General features: G+C 38.9%; 1 protein-coding gene across 2 annotated transcripts in view; it reads right to left on the reverse strand.

Annotated features, from left to right (window-relative positions):
- SYK (spleen associated tyrosine kinase) overlaps positions 1 to 14,533 on the reverse strand; it is a 316,009-nt gene that overhangs the window by 20,284 nt on the left and 281,192 nt on the right. For both annotated transcript variants that reach the window (XM_053702388.1, XM_053702386.1), the window contains 2 exons: positions 10,799 to 10,939; positions 4,044 to 4,156 (listed from right to left, as the gene is read on the reverse strand). In XM_053702388.1, the coding sequence (XP_053558363.1) occupies positions 4,044 to 4,156; positions 10,799 to 10,939 (254 nt within the window). The remainder of the gene's footprint in view (positions 1 to 4,043; positions 4,157 to 10,798; positions 10,940 to 14,533) is intronic.

Genomic DNA, 14,533 nt, shown 5'->3' on the forward strand with positions numbered 1-14,533 from the left:
TCCAGAGTCAAAATTAATCAACACCACACACAGAGAAAGTCTGGCACTCTCTTGCAAGTACACAGCTAAGATTAATAGAAAATTTGGAAGCGTTAGATGCCACATCTGGCCAAAAGGGTCAAGACCAGGACTTTCTCTGTGTGTGGTATTGATTCATTTGTTTTGTAATTTTCCCTATGGGCTTTGCACCCAGACTTGTCTGGAGTTAACTGCCTGGGTCTCTGGAGGCTGTGCATCTGGCTGTGAGTGCTATTCAGCAACCAGGGCTGTGCATTTTGCAGGGTCATTTGATGTGTACCTGGTCCAGTTTAAGGGTGCATTCCATTTTTATGTTTTGTATGTTTCTAGGAAGATTACATAAGGCCATGTTCACCCTTGTGTGGTTTCCAGTTTGTGTGATTGGAAGCATACATTGTTTGGCTGTGGATAGGGACCCAGGAGGGAAGAAACTTGACGTGGTTCCTGGGCTTGACCCTTTTGGCCAGATGTAGTAACTAACTCTCCAATTTTTGCTTTTAATCTTAGATGTGTTCTTGCAAGAGAGTGCCAGACTTTCTCTGTGTGTGGTGTTGATTTTTTTGTAATTTACCCTGTGGGCTTTGCACCCAGACTTATCTGGAGTAAATTCCCTGGGTCTCTGGAGGCTGTGCAGCTGGCTGTGAGTGCTATTGAGCACCCAAGGTTGTGCATTTTGCAGAGTCATAGGATGTGTATCTGGTTCAGTTTGAGAGTGCAGTTCATTTCTGTGTTTTGTATGTGTCTAGAGAAATTACATAAGGCCTGTGCACCCTTGTGTGGTTTCCAGTTTGTGTGATTGAAAGCATGCATTATTTGTCTGTGGATAGGGACCCAGGCAGGAAGAGATCTTGATGTGGTTCCTAAGCTTACTCTTTTGGCAAGATGTAACAAACTCTTCAATTTTTGCTTTTAATCTTAGCTACAGGCCTCTAGTTATGAAGCTCCGTATTTACCTGCATTCGCCTGCCCAATACGCTCGCCTAAGCTCGCCTAACATCGCCGCCGCAGAGCTGAATACGTTCGCCAAAGTTATCAAGAAAGCTGTCAAGAAGCCGCACACCAAGTACAATGCGATGAGCAGCGGACTGTTGTTCACTGACAGTCATCGATCTCGTTGCTCATCGGCTTCTTTGCAGCTTTCTTGCTAGCCTGTCACTAAGCACCCACACTATACTATACTGTTTTACCCCCTAAACCGCCGCTCGCGGACCCCGCCGCAACTATAATAAATATATGAACCCCTAAACCGCCGCTCCCGGACCCCACCGCCACCTACATTATACCTATTAACCCCTAATCTGCCGCCCCCTATACCGCCGCCACCTACATAAAGTTATTAACCCTTATCCTGCCAATCCCGGACCCCGCCGCAAATAAATGAAATGTTTAACCCCTAAACCGCCGCACCCGGAGCCCTCCACCACCTGCATTACATTTATTAACCCCTATCCTGCCCCCTCCTACACCGCCGCCACCTACAGTACATTGATTAACCTCTAATCTACCCCCCTACACCGCCGCCACTATATTAAATGAATTAACCCCTAAACCTAAGTCTAAACCTAACACCCTCCTAACTTAAATATTATTTAAATTAATCTAAATAAATATTCCTATAATTAACTACATTATTCCTATTTAAAACTAATACTTACATGTAAAATAAACCCTAAGATAGCTATAATATAATTAATAATTACATTGTAGCTATTTTAGGGTTTATTTTTATTTTACAGGCAACTTTGTATTTATTTTAACTAGGTACAATAGCTATTTAATAGTTATTAACTATTTAATAGCTATCTAGCTAAAATAACTACAAAATTACCTGTAAAATAAATCCTAGCCTAAATTACAATTACACCTAACACTACACTATCATTAAATAAATTACATTAATTAACTACAATTACCTAACATTAAATAAAATGAACTAAAAATAACTAAAGTACAAAAAATAAAAAATAAAAATTACAGAAAATAAAAAAAATTACAAGAAATTTAATCTAATTACACCTAATCTAAGCCCACTAATAAAATAAAAAATCCCCCCAAAATAATAAAATTCCTTACCCTAAACTAAATTACAAATAGCCCTTACAAGGGCCTTTTGCGGGCATTGCCCCAAAGTAATCAGCTTTTTAACCAGCCCTTAAAAGGGCTTTTTGCAGGGCATTGCCCCAAAGTAATCAGCTCTTTTACCTGTAAAAAAATAAATACAATACCCTCCCAACATTACAACCCACCACCCACCCACCCCTACTCTAAAACCCACCCGATCCCCCCTTAAAAAAACCTAACACTACCCCCTTGAAGATCACCCTACCTTGAGCCGTCTTCACCCTGCCGGGCACAAGCGGTCATCCGATCCATCCAGAAGTCTTCATCGAATCCGGGCAGAAGAGGTCCTCCAAGCGGCAGATGTCTTCATCCAAGCGGCATCTTCTATCTTCAATCAACCGGAGCGGAGCCATCTTGAATCCAGCCGATGCGGAGCAATCCTCTTCTTCCGTTGTCCTAACACTGAATGAAGGTTCCTTTAAATGACGTCATCCAAGATGGCATCCCTCGAATTCCGATTGGCTGGTAGGATTCTATCAGACAATCGGAATTAAGGTAGGAAACATCTGATTGGCTGATGTAGAATTGACCTCGCATTCTATTGGCTGATCCAATCAGCCAATCGGATTGAACTTCAATCCGATTGGCTGATTACATCAGCCAATTGGAATTTGAGGGACGCCATCTTGTAGGTGGCGGAGGGCTCCGGGTGCGGCGGTTTAGGGGTTAAACAATTCATTTATTTGCGGCAGGGTCCGGGAGCGGCGGTTTAGGGGTTCATATATTTATTATAGTTGCGGCGGGTTCTGGGAGCGGCGGTTTAGGGGTTCATATATTTATTATAGTTGCGGCGGGGTCCGGGAGTGGTGGTTTAGGGGTTCATATATTTATTATAGTTGCGGCGGGGTCCGGGAGCGGTGGTTTAGGGGTTTATATATTTATTATAGTTGCGGTGGGGTCCGGGAGCGGCGGTTTAGGGGTTCATATATTTATTATAGTGGCGACGGGGTCCGGGAGCGGCAGTTTAGGGTTAATAAGTATAATGTAGGCGGCGGTGGTGTAGGGGGGACAGATTAGGGGCATTTAGACTCAGGGTACATGTTAGGGTGTTAGGTGCAGACACTTCCCATAGGAATCAATGGAATATCGGGCAGCAGCGAACATGAGCTCTCGCTGCTGTCAGACTCCCACTGATTCCTATGTGATCCGCCGCCCTGAAAACCAGGTACGCTGGCCCGGAATAGTGGCGAGCGTACCTGGTTGTTCTTTGATAACTAGCAAAAGTAGTCAGATTGTGCCGAACTTGCGTTTGGAACATCTGTAGTGACGTAACCATCGATCTGTGTCGGACTGAGTCTGGCGGATCATATGTTACGTCACTAGATTCTACTTTTGCCGGGCTGTAGGGCTTGATAACTACAGCGAATCAGCCTCGCCACAAATACGCTGCGGAATTCCAGTGTATTTGCGGTTGACGGCTTCATAACTAGAGGCCACAATATGTACTTTCAAGAGAGTGCAAGACTTTCTCTGTGTGTGTGTGTGCCACAAATCATCAAGAGCTACTCAAGTGTTTAACCAAAAATGGGTTGGCTTTTAAGCTTAGATTCCTGCTTTTTCAAATAAAGATTGATAATAGGAGTAAATTAGAAAGGTATTTAAAATTGCATGCTATATCTGAACCACGAAAGAAAAAAAAATTGGGTTTAGTATCATTTTAAAGACCTGTGAAGCTGTGAGGTTGCAATAATTTAGAACATGGCAGGTCTCCTTAAAGTATGTGCCACACAGATAACTAACTGAGTGGGAGTGTGCAAACAGATAATGACAGACAGAGCTGATTTTAGAGGATGTTTCCTAAGGCTCTGTGTAGGAGAGCAGCTAAAGTACAAGAAGTGTGCAGTAAATGTAATTTATGGAGACATAACTGATATTTGGTAAGAGCAAATAATTGGTATACTTACTTGTAAATCCAGCATAACATCATGATGTCATATACTTCTGACGGGCATCTAGCAGGGCACTCCATCCTCCTCCCACTTTCAATCATCTGAGAAACTTCACCACCTTTCATTCCCTACAAAATACACTAGAATAAATGAGGTGCTGGGATAACTTACTAAAGAACGTTCTGTTTTTTACTTTAGAAAAAAACAAGAATTGCTTAATTGAATAAAATGTAATCCACTTGCATTTCTAGTAAAAGTATATCAAGTTGTTGGTATTTACTAATACACATAAACTAATGTTATGTTCTCATTTCTTAAAAAATTAACATTTCCATTTAATAATGGAATTCAACAAAGTAGTTTTATTCTTATATATGTTCTCCTGTATTATAATAAGTTTCTTGCTAATGTCATATATGAAACAAGAATGCTCTGTAAATTGTGAATTATTAATAACACATTTTAATCAGTTAGTCTATCATTTTTCCATAATGTTATATTGGAGAGAGGTGTTTAACTAGCAATAGACAGCACTCAATAGTCTGCTATATGGGATGATACCCAACCTGGGTGCCGCCTTTTTTAGCCCAGATGTGTCTTTCACAGAAAAAACTTGCACTATAAATATTGTAGGCCCATGCTATGAATAGGGCACATTCTGGTATTTCAAGTAAATGGTTAAACAGAATTACCAGATAATGTTTAGTGTTAATCATTGCTCATATTACAGGTTCAGAGTTATATGTTGTGCTACATAACTACCAGAACCTTAACTACATTAATCTCTTAAACTCTGCAGTACCAACTAACCCTGTTGTGCAACATTCTCAATACTCCAAGATTGCACAAAACAAGTAATCCCCCCTAGGGTGCCATACTACAACCCCCCACTAAAGTGTATTCTTTTCAAAGGAATTTCCTCTAAGGGATATTTCCCACCCAAGAGATCCAATAATATTCCTGGTACCAACACATCATAGTAAATCTTTGATCAAACAATGCCATTTTTTTAATTCTTGCTTGAAGTAATGGATCCTTAACTTTAGTTATAAATGAAACTAAAATGCTATGCAAGTCTGTGTACAACTGGTCCTTACGAAGTGATTGCTCACTGGCTGAAAGGAGCCCTCGCTGCTTTATTGGTGCACAAAGACATGGACAGATGACAGGAAATGGTAATAAATATTAAAATGGTCTGTTTTAGATGCAACAAGGAAAACATATTACAAGTTGGGAGTTATATGTTGTGCTTTAGCACAACACATAATAGCACTAAAAAGGTTAGCAAGACGAGACATGAAGGGTAAGGGCTAGAATAAAAGTAGATTAAAACACAAGTATAACATATTAAAATACACGCATATTTATTTATATATATATATATATATATATATATATATATATATATATACACACACATATTGAAAATAATATATATTTATTATTAAAATAAATGTGTAAAAAAAAAAATCTGTGATTGCAAAAAAATACGGCTAGATTACGAGTCTTGCATTAAGCTTAAAAAGCAGCGTTGGCCGGTCCCAACGCTGCTTTTTAACGCCCGCTAGTATTAAGAGTCTTGCAGGTACATGTGTACCGCTCACTTTTTTGGCCAGACTCGGAAATACCGCAAATCCCCTTATGTCAATTGCGTATCCTATATTTTCAATGCAACTTGCATAGCGCCGGTATTACGAGTCTGACTAAAAATTAGCGGTAAAACCCTCTCCTGTCAAGACTGGTACCGCATTTTAAAGTCAGACACTAAAATAATTATTTTAACCCCTAATCTGCCGAACCGGACATCGCCACCACTATAATAAATATATTAACCCCTAAACCGCCGCACTCCCGCATCGCAAACACTATCGGCTAGATTTAGAGTTTTGTCGGTAACGACCTGCGTAGCTAACGTTGGCTTTTTTCCCCCGCACCTTTTAAATACCGCTGGTATTTAGAGTTCACAGAATGGCTGCGTTAGGCTCCAAAAAGGGAGCGTAGAGCATAATTTACCGCCACTGCAACTCTCAATACCAGCGGTGCTTACGGACGCGGCCAGCTTCAAAAACGTGCTTGTGCACGATTCCCCCATAGAAAACAATGGGGCAGTTTGAGCTGAAAAAAAACCTAACACCTGCAAAAAAGCAGCGTTCAGCTCCTAACGCAGCCCCATTGTTTCCTATGGGGAAACACTTCCTATGTCTGCACCTAACACCCTAACATGTACCCCGAGTCTAAACACCCCTAGCCTTACACTTATTAACCCATAATCTGCCGCCCCCGCTATCGCTGACACCTGCATATTTTTTTTAACCCCTAATCTGCCGCTCCGTACACCGCCGCAACCTACATTATACCTATGTACCCCTAATCTGCTGCCCCTAACACCGCCGACCCCTATATTTATTAACCCCTAATCTGCCGCCCCCAACGTCGCCGCCACCTACCTACACTTATTAACCCCTAATCTGCCGACCGGACCTCACCGCTACTATAATAAATGTATTAACCCCTAATCTGCCCTCCCTAACATCGCTGACACCTAACTTCAAGTATTAACCCCTAATCTGCTGACCGGACCTCACCGCTACTCTAATAAATGTATTAACCCCTAAAGCTAAGTCTAACCCTAACACCTCCCTAAGTTAAATATAATTTTTATCTAACAAAATAAATTAACTCTTATTAAATAAATTAATCCTAATTAAAGCTAAATACTTACCTGTAAAATAAACCCTAACCTAAGTTACAATTAAACCTAACACTACACTATCATTAAATAAATTAAATAAAATACCTACAATTATCTACAATTAAACCTAACACTACACTATCAATAAATTAATTACATACAATACCTACAAATAAACAATAACAATTAAATAAACTAACTAAAGTACAAAAAATAAAAAAAGAACTAAGTTACAAAATTTAAAAAATAATTTACAAACATTAGAAAAATATTACAACAATTTTAAGCTAATTTCACCTACTCGAAGCCCCCTAATAAAATAACAAAGCCCCCCAAAATAAAAAAATGCCCTACCCTATTCTAAAATTAAAATAGAAAAGCTCTTTTACCTTACCAGCCCTTAAAAGGGCCTTTTGCGGGGCATCCCCCAAAGTAAACAGCTCTTTTGCCTGTAAAAAATAACATACAATACCCCCCCCCCAACATTACAACCCACCACCCACATACCCCTAATCTAACCCAAACCCCCCTTAAATAAACCTAACACTAAGCCCCTGAAGATCATCCTACCTTATCTTCACCACACCGGGTACCACAGATCCGTCCAGGCTCCGACGCCTTCATCCAAGCCCAAGATGTCCATGATCCGGCTGAAGTCTTGATCCAAGCGGGAGCTGAAGAGGTCCATGATCCGGCTGAAGTCTTGATCCAAGCGGCATCTTCAATCTTCTTTCTTCCGGATCCATCTTCATCCCGCCGACGCGGAACATCCATCTTCACCGACGACTTCCCGACGAATGACGGTTCTTTTAAGGGACGTCATCCAAGATGGCGTCCCTCGAATTCTGATTGGCTGATAGGATTCTATCAGCCAATCGGAATTAAGGTAGGAAAATTTTAATTGGCTGATGGAATCAGCTAATCAGATTCAAGTTCAATCCGATTGGCTGATCCACGTAGGTGGCGGCGGGTTAAATTTTTTTAATAGAGTGGCGGCGATGTGGGGGGACCTCGGTTTAGGGGTACATAGGTAGTTTATGGGTGTTAGTGTACTTTAGAGCACAGTAGTTAAGAGCTTTATGAACCGGCGTTAGCCCAGAAAGCTCTTAACTCCTGACTTTTTTCTGCGGCTGGAGTTTTGTCGTTAGATTTCTAACCCTCACTTCAGCCAAGACTCTTAATACCGGCGTTAGAAAGATCCCATTGAAAAGATAGGATACGCAAATGGCGTAGGGGGATCTGCAGTATGGAAAAGTCGCGGCTGCAAATTGAGCGTTAGACCCTTACCTACAAGACTCTAAATACCAGCGGTAGCCCAAAACCAGCGTTAGGAGCCTCTAACCCTGGTTTTGACGGCTAGCGCCAAACTCTAAATCTAGGCGTATTTAAATATTATTAACCCCTAATATGCCGGCCCTAACATCGTCACCACCTAACTACATTTATTAACCCCTAATCTGCCGCCGTCACTATGATAAAGTTATTAACCCCTAAACCTAACTCTAACCCTAACACCCCCTAACTTAAATATAATTTAAATACATCTAAATAAAATTACTACAATTAACTAAATTATTCCTATTTAACACTAAATACTTACCTAAAACCCACCCAATTAGATCCAATAGAATGTGAGCTCAACCCTATTGGCTTATTGCATCAGTCAATAGGATTTTTTCTACCTTAATTCCGATTGGCTGATAGAATTCTATCAGCCAATCGGAATTGAAGGGACGCCATCTTGGATGACGTCATTTAAAGGAACCTTCATTCTGTGTTTAGCCGTCGGAAGAAAAGGATGCTCCGCGTCGGATGTCTTGAAGATGGACCCGCACCATGCCGGATGGATGAAGATAGAAGATACCGTCTGGATGAAGACTTCTGCCGGTCTGGAGGACCACTTCGCCCGGCTTGGATGAAGACATCTCCCGGCTTCGTTGAGGACTTTGGCCCGGTTGGGTGAAGACATCTCCCGGTAAGGTGATCTTCAGGGGGTTAGTGTTAGGTTTTTTTAAGGGGGGATTGGGTGGGTTTTAGAGTAGGGTTGGTTGTGTGGGTGGTGGGTTTTAATGTAGGGGGGAGTAATTGTAATTTTTTTTACAGGTAAAAGAGTTGATTACTTTGGGGCAATGCCCCACAAAAGGCCCTTTTAAGGGCTATTTGCAATTTAGTGTAGGGTAGGGCTTTTTTATTTTTGGGGGGGCTTTTTTATTTTGTTAGGGGGATTAGATTAGGTGTAATTAGTTTAAAAATCTTGTAATTTCTTTATTATTTTCTGTAATTTAGTGGGGGGTTTTTGTACTTTAGATAATTTTATTTAATTGTAATTAATTGTATTTAATTTAGGTAATTAATTTAATTTTAGTGTAGTGTTAGGTGTAATTGTAACTTAGGTTAGGTTTTATTTTATAGGTAAATTTGCCTTTATTTTAACTAGGTAGTTATTAAATAGTTAATAACTATTTAATAACTATTCTACCTAGTTAAAATAAATACAAAGTTGCCTGTAAAATAAAAATAAACCCTAAGATAGCTACAGTGTAACTATTAGTTATATTGTAGCTATGTTAGGGTTTATTTTATAGGTATTTAGTTTTAAATAGGAATTATTTAGTTAATTGTAGTAATTTTATTTCGATTTATTTAAATTATATTTAAGTTAGGGGGGGTTAGGGTTAGAATTAGGTTTAGGGGTTAATAACTTTATTATAGTGCTGGCGACGTTGGGGTGGCAGATTAGGGGTTAATAAATGTAGTTAGGTTGCGGCGAGATTGGGGGCAGCAAATTAGGGGTTAATAAATATAATGTAGGTGTCGGCGATGTTGGGGGCAGCAGATTAGGGGTTCATAAGTATAATGTAGGTGGCGGCGGTGTCCGGAGCAACAGATTAGGGGTTAATAATATGATGTAGGTGTCAGCGATGTCGGGGGCGGCAGATTAGGGGTTAATAAGTGTAAGATTAGGGGTGTTTAGACTCGGGGTTCATGTTATGGTGTAAGGTGTAGACATAACTTTTAGTTCCCCATAAGAATCAATGGGGCTGCGTTAAGAGGTTTATGCTGTTTTTTTCCAGCCGGCTTTCCCCCCATTGATTCCTATGGGGAAATCGTGCACAAGCACATTCAGCCAGCTCACCGCTAATGTAAGCAGCGCTGGTATTGAGGTGAGATGTGGAGCAAAATTTTGCTCTTCACTCACTTTTTTGCGGTTAATGCCGGGTTTCTAAAAACCCGTAATACCAGCGCTGTCTGTAAGTGAGCAGTGAGCTTAAACTGCTCGTTAGCACCACACAGCTTCTAACGCAAAACTCGTAATCTAGGTGATATAGCCTTAGATTACAAGGTGCGCTATTAATATCGCTAGACTGCCCTAGGATTAACCTGCAATTTGGTATTACAAGTCCATGGTAAAACTAAATAAAATAAAAATACTTTTATTGGATATCGCGGTAGCTCTAAACATTGTTCATATTACAAGTCGAAAGTTAAGTAAAGTATTAGGGCTAGAATAAAAGTATAAAAAAATACAAGTATTATTATCAGGTATTTTTAGAGCGTCAACAGAGTAAAACACTGATATTTATGCATATTAAATATAAAATATATGTTTATTGTTGAAATAAATAAAAAGCATTTGAAAGTGATATGGTATTTGGCAAGATGTTGGACTGGAAAGGGCTCAAAGGTTTGTGTATATATATATATATACAGTATATATATATATATATATATATATATATATATATATTTGTGTGTGTATGTGTGTATATGTGTATGTATGTGCACACATACACATACTGTTTAATTTTATATATATATATATATATATATATATATATATATATATATATTTGTGTGTGTATGTGTGTATATGTGTATGTATGTGCACACATACACATACTGTTTAATTATATATATATATATATATATATATATATATATATATATATATATATATATATATATATATATTTGTGTGTGTATGTGTGTATATGTGTATGTATGTGCACACATACACATTCTGTTTAATTGTAAACATTCTTAATAGTAAAAAACCAAACAAAACAAAAAAACGTACCCTGTATGGCTTTTGACCAAATGAATATGCTTCCCACATTAGCACGCCAAAGCTCCAAACATCACTTTTGCTTGAAAACTTAAAAAAATTGATGCATTCTGGTGCATACCACTTAACAGGCCATTTCCCACAACTTTTTGCCTAAAAAAAAAAGAATAAATAATAAAGTCACCGAACATGAACTTTTTGCACTATAAAAGTCCTTCAAAATCTAGCAGAAATTTAAGTTATTTCACACTGAATTCCCTATGTTGTGAATGTGTTTTCCTGTGTTTCTCTTACGTTTAATTAATGTTTGTGAAGTGAGTCACCAAGATCTGAGGGCCTGTTATGGATCTGAGGGCCTGTTAGAAGGTACATGGGCTTAAGGATACCCAGAGACTGCATGGAAATGTGGAATTTTATATGCTGGACACCCCATGTACTTTCAGAACTCTGTCTTATGTCCATGTCACCCTGTATCCATAAATACAGGCTGGGTACAGGGTGTGAGTGCCCCTTGTGGGAGCAATTGTGACTGGAATGCCAGGGTGTATAAATATGTGTGCTGCTTTTAAATAAGTGTTCATTTTGTGTTCAGACCCCTGAGTGTTGCCTCAGTTCTGTTCACCTCTATAACTTTAGACTGCGGTCAAAGGGAGATGCCAGGAGCTATTGCTCTGGATAAAGGGATGTCCAGGACAAGTGTTCTGACTGAGGTACTCATTCGGGTTACCAGGCGGTCCGTCACAATGTTCTTTAATGAATGTGATGTTTGCCTCCATCTACAGGGGATGATGTTTTATTAAGCCAAATACTTCTGAAGTGATTGTTTACTGTAGGATCATTTTTTATTCTGACAGGAAGAACTTTTACTGAAATACAAATATATTTTTAAATACAGGCATAGAAGCACTTAAAGGGGCATGAAACACATATGTTTTCTTTCATGGTTTAGAAAGAACATGCCATTTTAAACAACTTTCTAATTTACTTCTATTATCTAATATGCTTCATTCTCTTGATATAATTTGCAGAAAAGCATATCTAGATAGGCTCAGTAGCTGCTGATTGGTAGCTGCATATAGATGTCTTGTGTGATTGGCTCACCCATGTGCATTACTATTTCTTCAACAAAGTATATCTGAAGAATGAAGCAAATTAGATAATAGAAGTAATATGGAAAATTGTTTAAAATTGTACCCTCTATCTGAATCGTGAAAGAAAAGTTTTGGGTTTAATGTCCCTTTAAATACTGGATGGTAAATATTTACATTTTCTTGCCTGAAAAGTTGTCTTATCGGCTATCACAGCTACAGAACAACTTTAGGGCTGCTCAAGTCCCCTCATTCAAAACAGCTAGAGGGACAGGACACATACACACACCTTTGTCATGTGATCATTACTTCACTCCTCTCTCTTCAAAGTGAGGACTTTAAAAAAACACTACTGACACCCATGTAGCCCCACTTCAGTGTGTATAGTGTGCAGTGTATTATGAGCTTTTTTTGAGCTCTACTTGTACATGCATGCTACAAAAACCTCTGTAGTTACTCACTAGCCTTTGTGATACAATGTACAGACCAATATCTTTTCAACTACTACCAACCTCAGATGATGCTGCTTAGTGTGTCTTCAATAATTCATTTTGCTTTTACTGAGCATGATTCAAATATATAAAAATAAATTAATTTAAACTTTTATATTTCAGAAAACTACTATTTTTGTACCATTACAGTTCAGCAAAATAACTTTTACCTACACACATACAAAATAGAAGAGGTTAAAAGAAGACAGGAGCCAATCAAGTTCAATCTTCTTATAACCCCTTTTATCCCTATTTTTATAATAAAAATGCTGCCAAGTTAAAAGAGAGTAATATATCTAAAAGGTCAGCCCATATAACACAAGCAATCACAATCCAAGATCCTGTTTTTAGCTTCCTATAGTAAATTATACACCTACCAACTGGTATTCACCTTTGACAAATAAGTCCCTAATGCCTGGATTTAGAGTTTTGCGTTAGAAGGGGTGCGTTAGCTACGCGTGTCTTTTTTCCCCCGCACCTTTTAAACAACACTGGTATTTAGAGTTGTCTGAAGGGCTGCGTTAGGCTCCAAAAAGGGAGCGTACAAGCATATTTACCGCCACTTCAACCCTCAATACCAGCGTTGCTTACGGACGCGGCCATCTTCAAAAACGTGCTCGTGCACGATTTCCCCATAGGAAACAAACGCAGCCCCATTGTTTCCTATGGGGAAACACTTCCTAAGTCTGCACCTAACACCCTAACATGTACCCTGAGTCTAAACACCCCTAATCTTCTAATCTTACACTTATTAACCCCTAATCTGCCGCCCCGCTATCGCTGACCCCTGCATATTATTTTTAACCCATAATCTGCCGCTCCGTACACCGCCGCAACCTACGTTATACCTATGTACCCCTAATCTGCTGCCCCTAACATCGCCGACCCCTATATTATATTTATTAACCCCTAATCTGCCCCCCCCCAACGTCGCCGCTACCTACCTACACTTATTAACCCCTAATCTGCCGAACGGACCTCGCCACCACTATAATAAATGTATTAACCCCTAAACCACCGCACTCCCACCTCAAAAACCCTATAATAAATAGTATTAACCCCTAATCTGCCCTCCCTAACATCGCCGACCCCTAACTTCAAGTATTAACCCCTAATCTGCCGACCGGACCTCGTCGCTACTCTAATAAATGTATTAACCCCTAAAGCTAAGTCTAACCCTAACCCTAACACCCCCCTAAGTTAAATATAATTTTATTGTAACAAAATAAATTAAATATTATTAACTAAAGTATTCCTATTTAAAGCTAAATACTTACCTGTAAAATAAACCCTAATATAGCTACAATATAAATAATAATTACATTGCAGATATTTTAGGATTTATATTTATTTTACAGGCAACTTTGTATTTATTTTAACTAGGTACAATAGCTATGAAAATAGTTAATAACTATTTAATAGCTACCTAGTTAAAATAATTACAAAATTACCTGTAAAATAAATCCTAACCTAAGTTACAATTAAACCTAACACTGCACTATCAATAAATTAATTAAATAAACTACCTACAATTATCTACAATTAAATCAACTAAACTAAATTACAAAAAAAAACCCCACTAAATTACAAAAAAAACAAACACTCAATTACAAAAAATAAAAAAAGATTACAAGAATTTTAAACTTATTACACCTACTCTAAGCCCCCTAAAAAAATAACAAAGCCCCCAAAATAAAAAAATGCCCTACCCTAATCTAAAATAAAAAGTTTACAGCTCTTTTATTTTATTTTGTTAGATTTAAATTATATTTAATTTAGGGGGGTGTTAGGGTTAGGGTTAGACTTAGCTTTAGGGGTTAATACATTTATTATAGTAGCGGCGAGGTCCGGTCAGCAGATTAGGGGTTAATACTTGAAGTTAGGTGTCAGCGATGTCAGGAAGGGCAGATTAGGGGTTAATACTATTTATTATAGTAACGGTGAGGTCCGGTCGGCAGATTAGGGGTTAATAAGTGTAGGTAGGTAGCGGCGACGTTGGGGGGGCAGATTAGGGGGTAATAAATATTATGTAGGTGTCGGCGATGTTAGGGGCAGCAGATTAGGGGTTCATAGGGATAATGTAGGTGGCGGCGGTGTGTGGTCGGCAGATTAGGGGTTAAAACATTTTAATAGAGTGGCGGCGATGTGGGGGGGCCTCGGTTTAGGGG

Source organism: Bombina bombina, chromosome 2 (assembly GCF_027579735.1).
Source record: "Bombina bombina isolate aBomBom1 chromosome 2, aBomBom1.pri, whole genome shotgun sequence".
Lineage (NCBI taxonomy): Eukaryota > Metazoa > Chordata > Amphibia > Anura > Bombinatoridae > Bombina > Bombina bombina.